This window comes from Ammospiza caudacuta, chromosome 2 (assembly GCF_027887145.1).
Source record: "Ammospiza caudacuta isolate bAmmCau1 chromosome 2, bAmmCau1.pri, whole genome shotgun sequence".
Classification (NCBI taxonomy): Eukaryota; Metazoa; Chordata; class Aves; order Passeriformes; family Passerellidae; genus Ammospiza; species Ammospiza caudacuta.
In genome coordinates, this window is record NC_080594.1 from 41,853,768 (window position 1) to 41,876,837 (window position 23,070).

The window sequence follows — 23,070 nt, forward strand, 5'->3', positions numbered from 1 at the left end:
CAGATCAGTGTTGCATGTTGCACCTTGTCTTGTTTGACATTTTTTCACACTCTGCTGTGCACCTGCCCTGATCTACTTTCTTTTTTTTCTGCAGAAATGCACTTATAGCTTTCCATGAATTTTAGTCTAAAAGCTGATTTGAAATTAGCTTTTTTTTTTTTTTTTTTGGCTGACTGGCTGTCACAATTTGTAAAGCATGTTCTTTAAAGTCAACAAATAACAGTTATGAGTCTCACAAGCCAAGCTCTAGTGAAGAGATGATGTGGATGAGGAAAAGCAAATAAAAAAGGTCAGAAATTTGACATGGGAGTTTTTTAATATAGTGGGGGAGGTATTTGGATATACCTAAGAGAGTTAGAAATACAACTCCAGCTAGTGGCTGTGGAATTGTCCTTCTAAAAAGCTTTGAAAATATAGAAAAGTAATTTAAAAATTCTTCTTCTGTATTTTTTTAAGTTACCCCTCTCCCAATTCCATTTAGGCATGACAGATGGAAGTTAAATTTCTGAATAACTGATTACCACTGAGATAGTGTAAGACATGGAAGAAATTAAAATATATACACTGGGAATATGGCTGAAAAGTTCATTTCAATTGAGCAGATGAAAAAATAGAAATTTGATGGCAGTTGCATTAGAAATTACTTCTAGTACATAATACTTTAGATCATCTCAAAGCTCTGTATTTAAAATAAATAAACCCAAATTTCACTATTTAAATAAATCTCAGAACTATTTCAATTATAAGAAATTATATTTGAAACATTAACTCAATTACAGTGTGTAAATAATGAAGAAAAGTGTAATGAAGTATTAAAAGTGTAATGAAGAAAATGTTTTCAGGGCTCAGAGTGCAGCTACTGGTCCTACAGCTTTCTCCTGTCATCCTGACTGGCTTGGCTACAAGGGAAAACTCTTCTTTTCTAGAATGAATAGACAAACCTCATCAGGAAGTTCCTGTCACCTATGCTAGGTGACCCTGCCTTGGCCAGGGAGTTGGACAAAATGATCTCCAGAGAGATGATCTCCAGAGGTCCATTCCAGTCCTAATAATTCTGTCATTCTGTAACTTTCCTGAAACTCCACATATAATTTTATTTTAGTCTCTTATTAAAAAAAAATTAAAAATCATTTTTACAGCTTGAAACAGCAGTTCTACTTACACGAAAACCATCTGACACAGCACAGTATGTAGGAACCCAATGAAATAGATTATTCCTTAGAAATTGTACTAAAGCTTCTGTTCACTTGGTTATTTTCAGTAAACATATTAAGAAGAACAAAGCAAAAGCTGGACATGTAGTGCACAGAAATACACTAGCAGGTCCTGAAACTGCTCTGTGAAATTTCAAGACAATACACGCAAAGTGAACGGTACCATCCTGGTAGAAAACCTCACTGGTGTTTGAAGAAATTTTAAGTCCTTCAAATTATTACTGCGAAGAGCCGAAATAGCTGTGATTACTAAAAGCAATTTGTTGTTCAGTAAGACAGACTGAAGGCCACAAGAATGGAAAGGCATCAGACCAAGGTCGTTTGCAAAATAATCTGAAAATCGTTTGATGCCCTTTGACAAAAGCATAGCTAGTCATTGCGGGAGGAAAGGGTAATGTTCAGCCTTTTCATTATCTAGTAATAACAGAGTTTTAAGATGAAGGGGGGGGAAAGAAGGAGAAGGAGAAGGAGAAGGAGAAGGAGAAGGAGAAGGAGAAGGAGAAGGAGAAGGAGAAGGAGAAGGAGAAGGAGAAGGAGAAGGAGAAGAAGAAGAAGAAGAAGAAGAAGAAGAAGAAGAAGAAGAAGAAGAAGAAGAAGAAGAAGAAGAAGAAGAAGAAGAAAACCTTGCCTACTGATTTCTGAAATTATCTTAAAGGAGAAGTACATGTTCTTCACCCTGGGTGAAATTTTCCCGTGGTGAAATTCACTCCAGCTTCCCTCGGCTCGAAGGAGGGATGGGGGCAGTGACCCCGGGACGCCCGCGCCCCTCCCCTGCGCCCGTCGGGGCCGGTGCGCAGCCCTGGCCCTGCACCGACCCTGTCCCGGCCCTACCCCTGTCCCGGCCCTGTCCCGGCCGTGTCCCGGCCCAGTCCCGCCTGCCTTCCCGCCTCGCCCGCCGCCCTCCCGGTTACCGCGGCGACGGGCGGGCGCCGCGGCGGGACGGGCTCGGGGCTGGCCGGGCTGCGGGGCTCGTACCGCGGCCACAGCGGGCACGGCAGGAGCGGAGGGGGAAGCACGGCAGGTAACGGGAGGGGAGGGGGCGGCGGGGAAGCCCGGGGGGTGCTGTCCGTGCCCCGATCTCCTCAGGTGCCCGGCACGCCGTGTGCCGGTGTCACCTCAGGTGCCGGTCTCCTATGGCTGGTCCTTTTTCAGCCCCTCTGGCAGTGTCGCCTCCGGTGCGGGTCCCCTGTGGAGGCAGCGCCCCTTTGGCCGTGTCACCCCAGGTGCCTGCTCCCTGTGGAGCCAAGGCTGCAGTGCCGTCTGTCATAGCCCACACGTCTGTGGGTGCTGGGACCGTGCCCTTGAGAGCCCCACTGCTGTCCCCACCAGGAATTAGGAATTAGGGCTATTTCATGCTCCCCCGTCACCCATACTGTTCTTGCATGCAGGCTGGCATGCCCCCACACACCCCTGTGTCCTGCTGGACCCGCAGAACCGGGCGGTCTCAGCAATAGCCTTGTTCTGATGGTCCTGCCGAGGTATTTGAGGGCTGCGTGTCTCAGACTGCACCTGCCAGGAAAGGCAGCGACCGGACAACAGGAATTTGTGTTTGAGAGCAGCTACAGCCGGCGTGCAGGTTAATCACGGTGTGTAAGGTACAAATGTTTGATGAACGCAGCCATGGATCCATGAATTAATATTCATCTGCTTCAGAGTCTTTGCAAATAGTTGACATCACTCAACAGGGAATGGTCCAAAACAAATTTCCGTGTGGAGACCCAGGGCAAGGTTCAAATTCAGCACCACCTCTGCTGTCTCAGTGTTGCAGCAAGTGCAAGAATTGCTGTCAGAGCTGAACTTACTCCCGAAGTTTTTGTCTTGCCCATTCCAGCCTGTAATTAGAGCTGCACTCCACTGTCTTTGTTGTTTTTAATGAGAAAATAGCATAATATGAAAGGAAAACACAGAACCATCCAGTTTGCCCTACTTGGCTATGTAAAGGAATGCATTTAAGAATCTGAATTATTTGATTTTTGGTGTTTTAACAGATTAAAACGACAATCATTGGTATGGAGGAGGACTTAGAAGTGTTCCAGGAACAAGCTGTGACTAAGTACGTAATGACTTACTCTCTTGGGAGTTGAATATATGATGGAATTGAACTATGTGTGTTTGTTAAACATTGGAAACGCAAAATATTAGTGATTTTGGAAGCAAACTTGATTCTGTATTTCTTCTGCTTTCCATGCAAACTGGAGAACGTGCTGATAATTAAGACAAGACATCTTATTGCTTTGGCTAGTAGTCGACTCACTGTTTCTGTTCGTTATTTTAATGTTTTAAATATTCATACCTGAACCAGAGGGGGGGGAGGGAGGATCAAAGCTATGTAGGGTTTTATTAAGATGTTAAGAAGCGTTATTTCAAACTTTTTTTTTTTAAAGTACTTGGAGTTGCTAGGCTACAGCAATATAAACTTACATATCACAGCTCTTAAAACATTAAGAATCCTGAAAACAAGATTCATTGCTAAAGCCCTAGCCTTTTTTGCACAGATAATAACTACAACTGTTCCCCCAAAGTATTAAGTGCACTTTTCATAAGAGCACATAATCATTTTTTATTTTTATATAATCCAAGTTTAGTTCTTTTAATGTTAATCTGAAAAATATGTTAGTATTTAGTTAATCTAAAAAATATGCTAGCACAATCTTTCTAAAGAAATGAGAACATGAGTAAGATTTGATGTAGGAACTCGTCCCATTCAGCAATTTTAAGGAACAAACAAATATAAGAAGTAGTTCCCCACTTAATTACTTAAAACAGAATATTTATCCATCATAATTTTGTAAGTAAACTTACTAACTACTTTTCAAATAAACCAGGTTATTCTGCCATCATTACCAAGAAACAACACAACGTGATATGACACATATTAAGTGTAAAAGTATTTCTTAAAATAAAAGAGGCATGATCTGTCATACCTTATTCTGGCCCAAGAAAGTTTTCAATGGGATTTAAAAGTGTTCTTTGAGGGAATTCTTTTTTCACATCATGGTTACATGATTTGTAAAAGTAGCCATATAAAAACTTGAATTAGAAAAACCCAAAAGTATTGCTATTCTTTACAAGTCAGAAGCCTATTTCAGAAATTCAGAATTCTGCCTTTCCTTTATTTTAATCAATATATGGAATTTCAGGCTACTTGCAGATGCATCTAGAAGAATTTGTCCCATCATAAACCGTAATTCTTGCTAGCTAGTTAGTTCCATAAACTATACAAAGATGCTGGAAGAGTAGCTTAGGATACATCTTCACTGAAAGGAAACAATTTCAGTCTATGCTGACAGTATTCCAGGGATAATACAGTGCCTTTAAAACTTGGGATAATGGCTGAGTAATGGTGGTGAAAATCATGACAATTACATTCCAGCTGCAAGGACTCATAAATCACAAATTGTCTATGCATAGATGTGTATGATTCTGTATGGCTGAAAGTTGTTAAGTGAGTTGGTTGTAGTTCTTATAATGGAACTTTGGGGTAGAATATTCTACCACAACTGGTTTGTATATTTCCTATTTTTAGAGCACAGTTTGCAATAATTAAATTAATTAGTATTGACTGTAGAAGCTGTGGTAAATATCCAAATCTAATGAATATACTATGTAAGATTGAATGTTTTACTTTTGTTTGCATAAATATGGCCATACTTACTTGCCTATTTGTGAGCAAATGTAAATAATATGGGAAGAAGGTATAAATTCAAGACAGACAGTATGAACCAAACATTTCTTAAATAATCTGGTTTTAAGTAACAACTTTATTCTAGAGTGTATGGACAATACCATTCTTTCTACCATTCATTTTTCTGTCTGTTAGGAAACAATCACAAAAATGCAGACCTATGCAGAACTCCAAAGCAAAAGATGGATAAATAGAGCTAGAAAGGTCTAACCAGTGCAAAAATCCTTTGTGATAACGAAAAAGGCCTGGAGGTGGTAAAACTTTTTATCTGGATTTTTGCCTAAATTTGGAAACATTTTGTTTTACATGAAGATGAATAGTTATTAATGACAGTAGAATATGACTCATCTCTATTTTCACTTATATGGAGACAGAATAAAAGAAGATTAAGAGCTTGCCTACGTCACTTTAAAATGAGATAACTTTAAGTGTTTTAAGCTGTTTCAAAGTAAAGGAACCAAAAAAAAAAAAAGTAGCTGCCCCTTGCTGAAGTACAGGTCATTACTTCCCTGTGTGGCAAATCCATTCTAGGTATGCATTCAGCAAACTGGTAATGCTGAATCCACATGGGTAAAAAAAACCATGCATACTTCTTTGCTTATGAGAAAATTTGTTCTTTGTGTGTTTGCTTACATGTCTTACTAAAGAAACCATTGCATTCTATATCTAATGATCAAAATAAATTCTCACAACTGTGGCGCCAAAAATTTGGCCATGTTCTGAAGGAGCTAATGAGCACTCTTTCCAAAACACTAGTGGACTAAAGCAATAGTTACTGCACCAAGTAGCACCTCTCTGCTAGTGAGTGGGGATAACTGCAGGTCTGTCTTCAATACCAGAGCCTTGGCACAGGGTAGTTTTGGTAGTAGAACAGCAGCAGTAATCTACAACTTCACATATAGATTTCCTTTTGCAGCTGCAAATGTGATTAGAGGATCCAGGTAAGAAATTAAAGAAAGTGAAGACATACTGAGAAGCTCTTTCAGAAGGGGTTTTTCTTTCAACAGTTCCCTTTTATATAATCATGACTCCAGATTCAAGAAGCATGGAAGAACTGTTAAGAGAAATTTTTTATGCCATGTGTGGGAAGATCTGAAAGAGGCAGGTGAAATTTAAGAGTGAAAGGTGTCAGCCATGATGGATCTGAAAGGGTAATCTGATGATCTAGGCTAGAAGTTGAATTCTTACTTGCATAACAATATTTAGATTATCCATATGACACATGATAAAGCAAGCACCTGTTTCTGAAGGCTAAAATAGTACAGCTGAGTCATTGCTGGTGGTTCACCAAAGTGCTGACATTAGAGGAGGCTGAAGTGCACAGGTCTTTACAGCAGTGTCAAGGAAAAAGTACTCCTGATGTAACAGGTAGACCTGATAAAGCAGTATCACTTCATCTTCTGTTTTCAAAATCCCATTTTATATTCCACCCAGAGGCAGCAAAGTTTACACATCATTAATGCTACTTTTGAGATGGGTTCCAGGCACTTAGCAGAGGGGTGTTTTTGTTTTGAGCAATATACATCACTTGCTTGCATTTCGGCTATTGTCATCCTGTGATTCATATTAAATTTCAAAACAGCATTACCAACAGTTTTAACATTAAAAAGTCATTAAGATTTATGTGTGCATTTAAAAAGCCCTTCCAAACTTAACATTGATACCATCACAGTTTCAAGGATTTGTGGATATAAAAGAAGTTCTAAAGAATTTAACTTCAAAAAATCATGCTAAGTTTTAATTATGATGTTATAAATCTAACAAATTCACTCAAATTTCCTGTAATAATTATCAAAACAAGGGATGTGCACAATTTAAGCACCAAATAAAAGATCTGTGATATCCACATTAAGGAGCTGTTTTTTCAGTTTAGTGCAGTCAAAAGTTGAGCATGCAGGCAAACTCAAGATTGATGAGTGAGGTTCCACCTACAGTTGAAGACATCATTTAACTTTCCCATTTTTTTTCTTTCTGTTGTTGAAAAGTGGTTAGTTTGGTCACAATTAAAAGAGAATTGTAAATAATGTAAATAAAAATTTGTTTTCTCCCTTACTCTTTATTTGAAAAATTTCTTTATGTTTTTAGAGTTTCTCCATGTGAAGCTGAACTTCAGGAATTAGTGCATCAAATTGACATCATGGTAAACAGAAAGCAAGTAGAATGGGAAAGAAAGATGAGAGCTTTGGAAGCAAAGATGGATATCCAGGATCAAGAATTAGCAAGTGCCCAAAGCAAACTGGATCAAAAAGGTCAAGAGGTATTTAAGAATATCACATTCTATAAAGAAAGTATTTATTCTTGTAGTTTCTTATTAGCATGCTTTAAATTCTCCATAAGACCATTTGTTCTATCATGTAAAAATACCAAACACCCCTTAAAGGTCACTAATTATCCTTAGTGTTTTGTTTTAAAGTGTACTTCTGTTCTGAAAAGTGATTGTAAAAATGTCATTGAAAATCTCATATTTCTTCTATTTCCCTAAAGTCTACATGAAATATTCTCGGGTTAGCTGTAAAAAGATAGTTTGGTGTTTTTTCTAAATGCCAGCATTTCTCATTTCATCAGAAAGTTTAAATGGAAGAATGCAGTTCAAAAAGGTTCCCAAAATCATGTCTTTGTTACTCCTGTCTATTCCTGGTTTTTAATATTTTACATAATATACTGTCTTTGTATGATAATTTTACTCATTGTGAAGACTTGAAAAGTATTACTACTTCAACTTTCATATGAAACTTAAAGCCCCAGTGTACCTGGTGTTTTCTGTATTTCACAGTCTTTTCTTCTGAATAATTATTCAGAAGCATCAAGAAATCCTTGCATAGCATTCAGTTCTAGTTCAAGCCAGCTGAATTTTGCATGAGGGAATCCTTGTGTGAGCTAGGTGGCTAAATTGCCTGTGGGAGTTTTGAAAATGGAGTGACTTTCCCTAATGAGCAATTAGGAACTTCCCCTTAGTCCCTGCAGTCAGAGGAACCAAGACAAGAATTCAAGTAGCCCATCCTGAAAGCATCAATTTATTTGCTGTATAGGGACATTATCTGAAATACTTCAACATATTCTACCAAGCTTCCAAGTGCCCCTCCAGAAAAGCACAGGTGCTGTGTATGCTCTCTGTCATGTTTCTCAGGTCTCTGTGAAACGCAGTAATAATTTATGATATCACAAATGGCACTGCACTTAGGGAGCTGAAATGACTCCACGGTGTCTTCTGGTAATTTGTACATAAATACCGGAAGGTAATTTGTATCATTTTATAAGCCAAACAAGGAAAATTTTCACAATGGGGAACACTGTAGTTGCGTTTAAAAAGCTTTCAGGAATGGTCTTTCATGACAGACTTGTACAATATTATGACTAAATCATAACATGTAATGAGATTTTTTACCGTAAAATTCCTAGTTTGATGTTGACAATCTAGGTCTGTGGTATGCAGTTCTATTATCAAGCTACTGATTTAATACTTATTTTTGATATCTCTTCTTAAAGCAGTGATCTTCTTTTAAAGTTTCAAATTACTTTCCCAAAAATTACATATTTTGAAAAATGTCATAAAAGGTACATTTGAATGCTTATTTTAACTTTAGGTGGGACTACTTCAACAAGAATTGGAAAACTTACAGAAAACTAAAAATGAAATGGCTCAGAGTTACGAAACTCAGCTTCAAGCACTGAAATCTCAAGTAAGAAAAATGTCAGTTTCATTATTTTGTGATTGCAGTATAAAAAGCTTACACATGCCAAATTGTATAGATGAGCCATCATGGATTTGGGAAAGATGAATTGTGTCATACAAATGATGATGGCTACAGCTTCCTACCAGGCTCCATTATAATTTATGTACTGTCATGTCAAAACTCTTTGGATGGATTTTGATGTGAATGTGACATCTGTTATGAAGACAAATACTTGATTTCCTAACTTCAGACTAATAAACTAAAGCCTTGGTGAATTACTAAAACAGGTAATTGGATTCATGTTAATATGAGTGATGCATGCTACGGATTTTAAGAGTTATACTGTGCATATCATGTCTTTGCTATATCTTTTTCTGGTTTTAGTTTCCCTGATTTACACAACTGTTAAAGTGGTCTGATAGCTTTCCATAAGGTATAGATTTCCCTTGTATCAAAACTGGAGTAACCCACATTAATGATGTTGGGAATTTGTTCTGACTTTGTTTATTTCAGAGTGTTGTGGCAGCCTAGAAAGCCAGTTGTATCCTGGGCTGCATAAAAAAAATGTGGCCAACAGATGGAGGGAGGTTTTTCTCTCCCTTTTCTGCTGTGGTGAGGCCCCACCTGCAGTGCTGTGTCCAGCTCTGGGGTGCCCAGTACGAGAAAGATTTGGACCTGTTGGAGCAAGTCAAGAGGAGGCCATGAAAAAGATCAGAGGGGTCTGGACCAGCTCTCCAGTGAAGACAGGCTGAGTGAAAGGACAAGGGTTTTAAACTGAATGAGTGCAGATTTAGACTGTACCTGAGGAGCAATTTATTATTTTTTTCAGTGGGGGTGATGGGACGTTGGAAAATGTTGCCCAGAGAAGTTGTGGATGCCCCATTCCTGGAAGTGTTCAAGGCCAGACTACATGGGGCTTAGAGCAAGCTGCCTAATGCAAGGTGTCCCTGTTTACGGCAGGGGAGTTGGACTAGATGGTCTTTGAAAAGTCCATTTCAACCCAAACCTGTTTGTTTGTTCAGTATTTTCTACTTCAATCATGAATATAAATTCGTGGCAAACTTGAGTTGATTCTGTTTCTGAGATTTTAACAACTAAGGTACACAACTCTGCATTGTTTTTCCTGCTACTTTTCTGTTCCCTTCACTGGATTCTTCTACCAGAGATATAGTGTTATAATTCAGAATTTCCAGTCACCACACTTAGTATATAATGATGTCAGATTGCATAAATGGAGTATCATTATTTTCATTTAGAAGTGATAGTACACCTGAGTCCATCAAATGAATAAATCTATTACTTATTTTTAATGTTATGTTGTATTTAATTTATATTTTCTTTTACAATTGAAAATGGATTTGGAAAACAATTCTTTAAATAGGCAGTGAATGCTTTGGCTGTTTTGTAATTAACACTTCTAATCATTTGGGAAAGTAGCTAGAAATAAAAGCTGGTTTATAATTTACACAAATTGCAGAAAAGCATCATCTTAGCATGATTGTTGAGAAGATAAACATCACATAATGAAAAGGAGTGTGACATTTTATGCATAAGTAGTAGGGTATCTTTTAGCAGTGCAGAACTATTCTCAGAAATATAGTAAAGCTCTTTTTTCTTTATAACATTTGCTGCTATATTTTTCACTTCTTAATTATTTTTTTTATCCTGTGCTAAAAATGCTTGGGTTTATGTTACATGTTGTTGCTAATATCTTCACTGAAATTGAACCTTCTGAAATTGAAAGTCCAGGCAAATTTTCATAAAGATTTTTATTTTGGAGTGTTTAATTGTCCTACAAGTCCTTTCCACGGGCAAATACAACCTGTTTTCTCTTTTATTTTTTTAAAGAACCTGACATTTTCTAACCTACAAGCTTTTCTCTTTAAATCTGGTTATATTTCATCCCCAAACTATCCTTTTTAGTTACCACTCAGACCATTTAACCTTTCTTTGGGTTTCTTGATTGCTTCTTCTTCTATCTTTATGCAAGATAAACTTGATAGAACTTTGGATTTCTAGCTCTTAAGAATATAGGTCACTTTCCCAATCCATGTCTCCAAACATTACATTCTCTCAGTCATCCTATTCCTTTTTCTAATAGTTCCAGCACTGATGATGTTTGCATTTTATTTTCCAGTGCCCATTCCTCTCCTTTGACCAAATCATATTTCTTCATGAAATATCCACCTCATTCACCTTGACTGAAAAAGAAAACTGTTAAATGCCTCTGTTAAGGGGCCTGCCTTGATTCTCCATGTGATAAACACAAGTCTGCCTGTCAGAACAATTCCTAGCACCTATGCTAGACAACAGGACTGTCCCACTCTGCTCCTCTAGCTTTTGCCACATCTCCTTACTGAGTGTCTTTCCTGAATTACAGGGCTGCATTTTCTGCAATGGAATGACGTTAATGTCCCAAATTCTGAGCTACACAAACTCTTATCTAAAATATAGACCTTCTGTGGCAATATTAATTTTTGCCTTATCTCCTTTGATTCCCTTCTTTCAGTTCTTATTCTCACTTGGAAGTTATACCACCTTCTAAATGGTACAATCTTACGAGCTACAATTTAGTTTTGCGCAAATTGTGTGTTACTATTTACCAGTAGCATTGTATCTTCTCTACAGATGTATTCTTAAAATCCCACTGAAGATTTCTTCCTTCCTAATCGTGATAAAAATAGTAAGGATGACTTTTTCTAGCTGTCAGAATGCTAGGCTATTCAGAATGAATTTCTTTTCTGTTTAATGAACAGTATTCCCTCTGAATTGATTGTGTGCCTGTTGAATGCAGTAAAACCTATATTTTTCTTGTAAAAAGGAAATAATTCCTAGTATGTAACCTGAAACTCCTAGACTACACTGTTGTATTCATTCAAACATGCAGCATTTTGTCATAACTAAATAGCAAAATTTTCTGAGGTTCATCTGCATTACTTTGATCCTTCTTTTTCTTTTTTTATTTTTTTTTATTAATGCCTAGTAAATATTCTGACTTTGAAAATGATGGAAATCTCTCAGCAAAAGAACAAGGATCCTTTCTTGCTCTAAGAACTTTGCAACTAATTTCCTCACTTAGACATGTAAAACCTACATCTGAGCTATCCCAAGCTCCCTTTAGAATCACCAGAAAGAAATGGACACCCTCAGAATACAATATGTGTCAGTGTATGACAAGAATTTGAGATAGCTGAAATGACTAAGCATTTACAGGCAGATTTTTCTAATGCAGAGTATCTCAGGCTTGTATGTGTAACTTTCAGAAATCTAAACTAAGATGGATTCTACCCCAGAACTCACTAAAATGCCTTTTTTTTTAAGGTGCACAACATGCAAGCAGAAAAACTTGGACCTTTTAAAGCAAATATCTGGCCTTAAATGAAAGGATTTTGTTTTTCAGTCTGGTTTCCAGTCATTGTAACACCCACACAACAATTTGCCTTTAATATCCTACTGTCATTAAATATCTAAGATTCAAACTAAATGTTCTCATTTTGGCCATTCTGTTCCATTTTGGCCTGATTTACCAAATTGTTTGGATACTATATTTCCTAGCCTTTTTAGCATAAGCATTCCAATACCTGTCTTATCTGAATTGAGTCTTCCCAGGCAGTTCACATATGCCATAACATATTCAAGAGCAAAACTCTTATTTGAAAAAGGATATCTTTCTTCCAAGTCAATGAGTTCCATGTTGTTTGAGCCTGGATACTCTGACTCATTTTAAATATTTTATCTTAACTCTGTTCTCTGACAAAGTCAATTTCAAATATAGGCAGCTTCACTGCAAGACTTTTGATTTGGGTTTAAAGGTGATAACTCAGCTCTGTTATGCCCATGTTACAGAATTGCTATTCAGACATTCTGAGTCGGTGAAATCTGTGCCTGGGCCTCTTCATATCATGAAACTTCCTAGTCCAGGACAATCTGTCTTCTTGTCATCTTTTCAATTAGTTTTTGCTGTCCCATATTATGATTCTCAAGTTCATCTCAAATGTGTCTAGGAAGTTTCCAGATTATTTTTTAATTTGTTTCTGTTCTGTATCTTTTCTAGACTTCTTTTTGCCATGTTTGTTATCTGAACAGACCTCAATTGCTCATTCAGTGTTGACTCAACAGGATTCCATTCCATTTCCAAACAGTAGTTCACTTTGAGCTGTTAACAAATATATGAGATTTTATGGATTTTGTTCGGGTATACAAAGAACTTTACGTGAGAGTCAGGTTTTTTTAAAGTCATATATATTTTAATGTAAAGGAACTAAACAACAAGAGACATGATCAGTATTTATTGGAAGCTTCTTTTCTGCATAATATTCTTCCCAAAGTCCTTTCACTCAGCTTTCCACAAGATGGTATTTTTAGGGTTTCCTTTATCAATATCCTTGGGTCTGCATTGTTTTTTTCAAAACCAAATGTACATATTCCTAGCAAACAGTATCACTTTTCCGTATCAAATGTGTAAACAGGCACTAGACAGACCCTTTGTTTTGTGCAGTGTGATGTGAAAAAACTGATGTGAAAACTGGCTGCTTTTCTGGAGAGGCTGGTCCTTCTCCTGGCACCTTTTCTTCTGTGCCTCTGACTCCTAAGCCAGGCTTTCATGGTGACATGTAGGCAGTGTCTGTTGTCTATTTAGGTCTAATTCTGAGACCCACACAGTAGTACCAGAAGAGTGCCATCATCACACACATAACATTTCAACAATTTTCATCATAAGAAAGAACATGCAAGTTTAGTGTACATTAATGATAATCTTTAATTCTGACTAGTGAAGCACCCTTTAAATTGCCAACACAAGGTGGCAGTAAACAAGTGTAGAACAATCCATGTGAACACCAAAGAGGAAATGACTCTGAGGGTAGCAATGCCATGGAGAGCTGCAGCAGAATTAAGTAGCTGTCAAATGAACCCATTTGAACAGTTAGTTAACATTTATATGAGAGCATAGTCTTGTTCATCTGTGATAACTTTATTAATTGATTTTAACGTCATTCATAGATTTTTTGTTACATTGATTAAACATTTAGAATGCTAAAGATGCAGTTGGTGATTCCAGTTTAAAGAAAACTTTGGCCATGTGATCCTCCTTGATAGATTCTGCATGTTCAACTCTACTTTTGTTTTTAGTTTTCAAAGTTGATACATAGCTATGAAAAGCTACAGTCTTACCAGTTAAAACAAAAAAAGCTCGAAAGCAGAGAAAAATGTGAGGAAAATCTGGAGACATCATCTAACCCAAGGAATTTATATGTGAAACTGGAGGTAAGAATAGTTGTCATTATATTTTAATTTTAATGGGCTTCTAGAACTAATCTTTGATTTAAAATTGTAAGCTTTATTTTGCTCATAGTTAAAGGAAATTATATCATTGTCTTGCTTTGGTGAGAATGGTTCTTAGTTTTAATATTATTTAATAGCAAAATTTTTGTAAATGCAACTATAAATAAATTTTACTTTTTTCCTGATGAATAGATGTGTACTGGATAGCACAGTCTCTTTTGAGGCATGAGAGGTTGTACATGTACAGGATACTGTCACATAATACCTATCATTAATTCAAGTTTTATAGACCTCAGGACAACCTTGAGCATATTGGGCTACATAGAAAAAAGGTTTTTGGATTGGAAAACTGCTTGTTAAACCTCTATCCTGTCAGTACCCATATGCCTGTAGCAATCCATGGCCTTGACCTCAGTGCCTAATTTCCCTAGGCAATGTATGAGGAAGGATGAGGCACTTAAAAAAACATTCTGCAGAATCCAGCATACTGGCTGGGGGACTAGATAATAGATGCTGAGGACAGGATTCAGTCATACTCCCTATCCCTTTGGACATGGGTTGAATTTTAGTGGACTTATTCTTGAATACAGGAAGACAGTGATTTTTGTTCATAATTCCCAATCTTGACTTCTCAGAGGTTACTTTATGATCTGTGGAATAATATGATAATAATATGTGGAATAATATGATCTGTGGTATTTATTGGACCAGCAGGAAAGTTAGGCAAGATAGAGAGCTTGTAAAGAGTGTGCCCACAAGTGGTGTCTTCTCCCCAAATGGCTCTGGCTGCATTCACTGGGGCAGAAACTGATATCCAGTATTATTTTCTCTAAATGAGCAATATCATCTCTAGGTATGCTAATTTTTGCTGCTTTTTTATCTGATAAATTTCCTGATATCCTGAGCTAAATGAAACAACTTCAAAAGGAAGAATTGGAGCCTGCTGAAAAATAACATTTGTCTGTTAGGTAGAAAACTAACATGGGAAGATTATACTTCAGGTTCTCTCTTGAAAGATTTTTACACCGAGCTCTCCACTTATGGGAAGAACAGTCTAAGCAGTAATCTGATGAAGCATAGGATGATCACAAAGTCCATGTTTTCTCTGTCCATCCTTTGTGAACAGCATAATAAAGTAGTGTGTGCTCCACATGCTTACTGGGCTGGGTGCTGTAAGGAGAGTGGAACCAGTTGATTTGGGAGCTGCTTGCCCAGCTCTAAGCATGGGGAGGACTTACATGTTTATGATGTGAATTTATGATGTAGGTGATTTGGACACTTTGAGGACTTTGCAATCAAGAAATTCAGCACTAGTAGATTTTAAGTAGTCTCCTACTTTTAACCCAAATTAAGCGGGTCTCAGGATCTGTATTTTGGACTTGCCTTTTACGTTATTCTGTAAGATACAGGACTAACTTCTGTGACCTCCAGGTTCCTGTATCCACATAGACACATCCCAACTCTATCTGTGTTGGGATGTGTCTGTCTGATGGTGGCTGATGTTGGCTGTCTGATGTTGGCTGTCTCCTCCACATGGAAGTTCTCACCATCAGAAAAGCTACGATGCTTTGGACTGCAGCATAGCTGCCAACATCAGATACTGCAAGAATAATAAATGGGTTGTACATCTATCATTGATATATCACTGCTGTCAGCTAATTTGAGAATAACCTTACTCAAGATTAAAATGTGAAAATAATGTAAGACAATGCTATAATTTGATTAATTATGCAGTATGAAAAATGGGTGCTTGGAATATATTCAGCAAATTCGAGTATTCAGGAAATAACTACTGTGGTGAAAATCTGCTAAGCTCAGCAGTGCTTTAGTAAGGCCTTGAACCTACAGTCCTTATTAAGTAGTCTGAAACTCCATTTGAATCATGTTTTATAAAATAGGGAGATGTTTATTGTTATAAATGCCAAAGCAGATATCAGGAAAGCTGTGAAAGAAGATTTGTATTAATATGTGTTGAAAAATAGTCAGGTTTTCTTCAGTAGCAAAAAAATTCCGTATTGTTTTAAATTTGGGGAATATGCCAGTTTAGCTTAATTAGAAAATATCATCTGTCTTTTTGAAACAACATTTCCATTAGTTTTCAATATATAAATCCGTGTACTGTTATTTTGCTGAATTTTCAGACTAAAAGAGCAACGGTTCTAGTAACTGAAATTTTGCTTATTTTTAGGGTACTGCCTTTAAAATATATTTATGAACATACAAGGTTTGGCATGAGTTTAAAGCATATTCAGATACACTATAAATATAAATGTAAGTGAAAATACAAAACCAGTATTAGATAAATCTAATATAATACAATTTCTTAAACAGCTTTTTGTTTAAACCAGATGAACTCAGAACCTGAAGCAGCAATTTTAAAGAGAGCAAGAAGTAAAATTTATTCAATGTAGCTGCTGTCCCATTAAAAATCAAGGTGAAAAGTGAGCACTTTGTGTCTGAATATTAAGGGTTTGATTCCCTGCTGATTACCCTGCTCAACACTGATACAGCTTTAAACTCACAGGAACTACCATCCAATACAATTTGTGTATCATAGTAATAACTCTATTTTATTGGTTTTATTCAATTATTATGTTTACACTCATTGTTCTCAGATCAGTAGCCCTTAAGACTGGTCTTTCTCTGGTGGGGGTGACTGGATGGCTGGTTTATGGAATTGTTCTTTTTTTAACTTATTTCCAAAATTGTGGAAAGATTATGTATTAATTAAAAAACTAGGTATTTCTTAGAACAATACAATTTGCAAAATTTTTTATATTGAGGAAAATAGATATTTCCTCTATGTTTCCTAGGCTTGTTTTGCTGTCTTTCAGGGATTTAAGGCAAAATCACAAGAATGGGAGAAGAACGGGACAACCTGTGTAAATAACCCTGTTTACGGAGATATGCAACAAAAATTATTGCCTGAGAAATGTAATTTATTTCAGGTAAAATTCCTACCTTCCTGCTCGAGGAAGAAAATTAACTCTTTGCTCAGCTAGAGCTTACTTTAACTTAATTTTTAAAAACTAAGATTGCAGTGAATCTTACAATGCATGTGTGTATTGGTAGTGAATATATGGTAAGGCAGAACCATACTGGAACATCTAATGATACATGGACTTATTTTAATTTAGTTTTTCTCATGAAAGTGAGAAAACAAATAAAGATCATGATGGAAATGTTAATATTTCTAAAAAAACCCACAAACAATGACAGAAGACACTGACTGTTCCTTTTTGCTTTTTAAGCATATTATAGATACACTTTTCCATGTTATTTGCTAATGTGCAATTAATTTGACAAGTTATTAAAAAGTATCTTACCAAGTAAATAGTGTGTGCCATTGAGGTATTGACGCAAGTATAAAGTTCCTTCAAATCTGATAGCCTTCTTTTTTTGAAGATCATAAATATACAGTAGCATCAGTTATGCAGAAAAATGAATTTTCATATGCTACTCCAGAATCACTCTTGGAGTTGTTCATTGGATCACTTAGCCCCCTTTTTTCATATTTTTCAGCCTTTTGGTTACTATGCAGTTCCTTGCTTGACTTAATGATTATTTTTTACTTGCCAATTTGCTTATTGCTTTTTTTATAGATAGACTATTGATACTACATATTTTTATTTTTTTTAATTCCTTCTAATCCAGAAAAAAAAAGCTATTTAATGCTATCATGGTGACCTATCCTTCTCTTAAAAAAAACAGAAAATAACTTACAAATTTACTGCACCACAAGACAGCTTGAAGATTAAGTAAAGGGAAGCCAATTATGTTGCTCACTGGTAATTCCCTTTTCCACTGTTACTAAGCTCATTGGATCTTAATCTAGTGAAACACTTTCTTAACAATTCCTGTGAGACTCTTTACACATATCCAGAGTTTCCAAGGATGACAGTTATGTTTTGGGTTTAGCTGCTGAGAGCATTATATTCCAGCAATTGAGCTTTCATGGAAATGTGTTAAAAAAGCAAGTCTTTGACTAGACAAAACTATTGACTGATGACATGTTGATTGTACACTTAGACAAGTCATAATAGAGTAGTGAGGGTGATGATTCACATTTTTCTGTTGAAGCTTTCAATTCCATCAGTGAACTTTCTTTGAAGACAATTTCCTTAACAACTGTAACATAACACCAACTATTTTTTAACATCCAAGTCTGATGGACCCTTAGCTGTTTCAAAAGTGTTAATTGTTCCTGCATCTTTGCCTGAAATTTGTCTTGCATGAGATCTTTGATTTTCAGTTGCAATCTTGCAGTGTGGTTTTCACAGGATATATTGACACTTGGATACATCAGAATTCATAACTTGGATGTCAAAGAGACCTTAATTTTTTTTATCTATAGAAATGAAACTTAACCTGCAAATATTTTTTGGCTTTTTATTTGATATGCAGCCAGTGGTCCATTCTGCTTAGGTTCTCAGCCAACACAAATTATGGGGACATAGTCAATAACATCAAAAACTGTCTAAAGTATGACTTTTTGCCATCCTTGTCAGTGAAATATGGTATTTTAAACCCTATTTATTTTCACTTTATATTTTCTTGCCCAACTTGTTCTCTGCACATGATGTATGATTTCCAGGTCATATTTTGTTGTCATTTTTCAAGTAATTCTCAGTCTTCTGAAAGATTAGTGCTGCTTTTTAATCTCCCAGTAGTGGGATTCATGTGGATAATTTTTTAAACAGCAAAAACAGTTGCCATAGTAATTACGCTTCTTCACAATGCCTGTGGACTCAGAAATACTGGCAATACCAATTTTCTGAAGTTTTGTGTTTAGGATTTTAATTGGTACAAGAAGCTGCATGGGGTGTAGGACTCTGCCAAATGTACAAATGATTCTTTCCCAAGTTTAAGGATAATGATCTCAAAGAAGTGCAGTTCCTGTAGTAACTGGGCTGTTTGTACATGTCCTATGTAATGGTAGCCCTCTAGTCAAAGGTTAATATCTATCCTGAGGCACACACACACACAGCTCCTACTGAGTTCAATGAATCAAAGAGGAACATTTCTCTCAAATTATTTCTCACAGGTAACTGCTTTGAGTAGGTCATCATAATCACCTTTTTCACATTTGAGGCTCATTAACATTAACTATTAGGAAAATACACAGCACAGGAGGAAAAAATCCTTGAAAAACTCCCGTGCCCTTGAAGGTTTTTGAAACTTTTCTTATTTTTTAACTGAGGGCAAGTAATTCAAACTCTTTGAATTGTATCATCTTTTCTAAGCAAATCCAGGTGAAGACAGGAATAGCCTTACGATTTTAGTAGTAACGATTTGGTCCGAGCAATTTACATACAACTATTGAGTTTAATTTAAAATATTTTCATGTTTTATAGAGGCAGAGCCAGAATTATCAACTCCAAATATGCAAGAAGAAACAAGACCAAGAAGAGCTAATTACCTATACCCAGCCCAAAAGTGAAAATGATGATTTGATTATTGAAAAGCTAAAGGCAATTGTGAATGAAATAGCAAGAAACAAGAATAAACTGGTAGAGGAAAACATGAAACTTCATGAGGATCTAAAAACTTACCAAAATCAGTGCCAGGTAGTAATGTTTTTTTATGATGATTGTGGAATTAATATTGGAAAATCAAGATGAGATGCCTACATAAATATACATTAGGTGTATTCTGTGTTTGAGCAAAGAATAATGTGGGAGCAGTATAGGTGGAGTTTTTTAGTAAAACAGAAATTAGTTTGAATTGTAGCAGTATATTTTTTCTCTTGTCTATGTATCTAGGGTTTTATAACTCTCCTATGTCCATGGCATCTACTAGAACTTCCCCTAGTTTGGTTCCTTGAATATAAGTTACTTCTGTAAAAGCTCTTTATCTGATTTACACTTTGTTGTTCATTGTGCCATATAACTAGTAAATAAGTATATACAAACATGTATGGTATATTTTGTTTGTTTTGAAATGAGATTATGCAGTCAATTAAAAAAAAAATTACATTTCTGGCTATTGTAAATAACCATCAGATTTTATCCCTAGTTCATTGTTTTTCAGCATAGCACTGATCTATGAAGGCAGCCATTTGCTCCTCTTCTTTTGGTCATGGTATATGAGTTTTGACAAGATTGAGATAATACAAGATCTTTACAACCTTTTTATTATCTCTGTTTGAAACACATCAGGAATGAGATTCCTGTTACATTTTTTTTTTCTGATAACATATATCAGTTATGCTTTTGCTTATTTATTTAAGCACTTCTAGGTTCAGTAATACACTGAATGGTGTATAGTAACTTCAAGTCTTTTTGGAGAAAGATTTGTTTCTGTTTACAGATAGTCTCACAGAGTGCTAACAGCATGTGTAATACACTTCATAGGAATTAGCATATATGTGGCAGAGGTTAATTTCAGATTGTGTTGTCAGAAGAGTCAAGTTTATACATGCCATTTGCGCATTAGTTCATTGAGTCTTTTGCCTGAGCACAACTTATCAGTGTGCAAGCAAAACTTCTGTTTTGGGGCCTGTTAAAAAGGCTGCCATCAAAGCAGTGGGAGTAGAATATGCAGTGGATCAAATCATGGCAGTCGGAGCAAGGGGATACAAGCTGTATGGTGGAGAGATTGTGCCATCACCTTGGAGAAAATCTTCAAGCAGGAAGAATTTTGGAATCATGTATTCAAGAGAGTTCAGGAGCTGTCGGAAGCTTGAAGACACTTTAAGTACAAGTGGAGCTGGATGTACACAACAGTGTCATCTGAAGGGCCGAAAATTGCAGAATAACTGTGTTGGTGGTGTGGAATGCTGTTATGTTCGTTAGAAAAGATGCATTTGGAAATAGCTGCATAAGGGAAACACTGATGTCAATGTTTGATGAAAAGGAGTAGCTCAGGGAAAATATTTTTTTAGGAATGTCTGTATGAGAAAGAAGAAATTACAAGGCCTGTTGTCAGCCATAAAAAGTAAGCATGTTTATGTGAAGGAGAATTAGATGGAGGATGGCAATAGTTGGATATGATATGGATAGCAGAGGAAGGAGTAGATGGAAATATTGGTGTGGAGAACTCTGATGGCAATGAAAGCAAGAAACATTGAGCCTTATATATTCCTTTATGCCTATGATCATTTCAGTGTGCTTCTAATTGTTTCACTTATACTATTAATTAGCAAATAATAAAGTGAAATTTATGGAAGAGCAGTTTGTTGACTTTACAGAAAACACAAAGTTTAAAAGATCTAAATGGAGACTGCAGTCTATTTCTCTACCCTGTGAATTATCTGACAAACTTATCTTCAGGCATAACATGAGAGGTAACCTGAAAATATCACACAAGGGTCTTGGTTCTTGAAAAGTCAGCATTAAGTCAGCTTTTGGATACTAATTTCTGTAAAAATACACCATATAATTATATTTCAAAGGTTGAATAGTGTATTGGGTTTATGCTGGGAAGGTTTTGGTAATGGGGGCACTCCAGGGATGGCCTCTGTGAGAAGGTACTAGAAGCTTCCCCCATGTCTGACAGAGCACTGGAGGGGAGGAGGTTGAGAACTGAGGAGTGAAGGTGAGCCTGGGAAGAAAGGAGGCATGAGGAGAAGGTGTTCTAAGATTTAGGTTTTATTTCTCATTAACCAGGTCTAATTTGATTAGGAATAAATTGATTTCTCTGAGGTGAGTCTGTTCTCCCTTGGCAGTGACTGGTGAGTGATCTCTCCCTGTCATTCTCTCCAGAAACCAACAAAGAGCATTTCTCTTGCTTCTCTGCCCTGTCCAGCTGGAAAAGGCAGTGACAGTGTGGCTGTGGTGGGTACCTGGCATCAGTCAGGGTCAACCCACCACAAACAGCTTTGAGTAGAATCAGAACAAGAGCTGATCAGGAAATTTTTGGGACTTTGATTGGCAAGCTAGTAGAAGCAAAACTTTTCACAGAAGGAAAGAAAAGATTTGATTATTTTTTCAACTTGAAATAGAGTCACTATATGAGATATTTTCTAAACAAATACTAAAGTTTTCTGCTTCAAAATTAATTTTCATTTTAACCAGATGCAGTAGATATTTTCTAAAATAACAAGTGATGCATCTTTAATTTTTTTTAACTGATGTGTGAAACTGTGAAACTCTTGACCTGAAATTCTGTTTCAATTATTATTGCAGCTGCTCCTGTGGCTACTGTTGTTCCTGCTACTATTTTAATTCACAGGAAAATAAAATTGATGTAAATATGTTTGCTGACTGCAGTCTATCACAGAAAATATGACTTCTGACACACAATTGTGTGGAATTCATTTCCCTTATCCACCCTAGAATGAAGTCAGATGAGTAACCATCTCCCAAGTTCATGTGTTATAAAGCAATTGTGGCTATTTCTTGAACGTTGGAGTCATGAAGAGAATAAGCAAGTCTTACCAACAACTTTAACAGTTTATTAAGCTTTATTTCACTTGAATATACCCAGAATTGCATTTTGGTGTTTCAAAAAGCTCTCTTGGTCTTAATGTAACAAAGGATAAGATTAATGAGTCCATATATGCAGCCCTCCCAAAAAAAAAAAAAAACTAAAAAAATGCAAAAGCACTTCAATATCCGTCTTCAGCAACCCTTTCAGCCTGAGGAAGACCACTGACTTCTTGGGAGGAGGGTCATTCTCATAGGAGCCTCTAGGGGAAATAAACCTTTGAAGTTCCTCCTTGCAGTGCAGTTCCTGGAATCCACTTCTCTTTTGAAATTTCAAAGGCTTTTTTTTGCTCTTAAAGATGGAAGCTATGTTGAAATAAAATGAAGAAATTATGAAAAATGTGAATGTTTTTAGTGTAATAGTTTGAAAGGTAAAGGATCAGTACCCTTAGAATAATTTATTTTTTTTTTAATCTGAAACATGCATTAGGATCTTAGGTAAGAAGCAATACATATTCTCTGGATATTACTATTGCAAGCCCTGATTGTTATTATAACTTTTGTAATTTGTGGGTTATATTTCCAATTTCTTATACTTAGTATGTTTTCAGTATATTTTTGTGAAATTCTGATATTTTTTGGAATTCATATTTTATCATGCTGAATGTAGCTTGTGTCTTCAGGTTGTCTAACACACTATCAATCAGAAATAAAAGATAAAACAGAATAAGGTTTGTCAAGTCCCTAAGAAAAATCTTTTTTTTGATTGTTTGAAAATTTTGTGATGTTCATTTAAATAAGCAATTAACTCCATGCAGATGGAGCTAGTTTTTAAGATTTGTGCAGCC

General features: G+C 36.2%; 1 protein-coding gene across 1 annotated transcript in view; it reads left to right on the forward strand.

Moving 5' to 3' along the window:
* Positions 1–2,225: 2,225 nt before the first annotated feature.
* Positions 2,226–23,070, forward strand: part of DEUP1 (deuterosome assembly protein 1) — a 40,596-nt gene continuing 19,751 nt past the window's right edge. Inside the window, exons 1-7 of the mRNA XM_058825690.1 lie at positions 2,226–2,235; positions 3,203–3,267; positions 6,985–7,156; positions 8,484–8,579; positions 13,704–13,838; positions 16,691–16,804; positions 19,211–19,423. Coding sequence (XP_058681673.1) covers positions 3,224–3,267; positions 6,985–7,156; positions 8,484–8,579; positions 13,704–13,838; positions 16,691–16,804; positions 19,211–19,423 — 774 coding nt within the window. The 5' untranslated portion in view covers positions 2,226–2,235; positions 3,203–3,223. The remainder of the gene's footprint in view (positions 2,236–3,202; positions 3,268–6,984; positions 7,157–8,483; positions 8,580–13,703; positions 13,839–16,690; positions 16,805–19,210; positions 19,424–23,070) is intronic.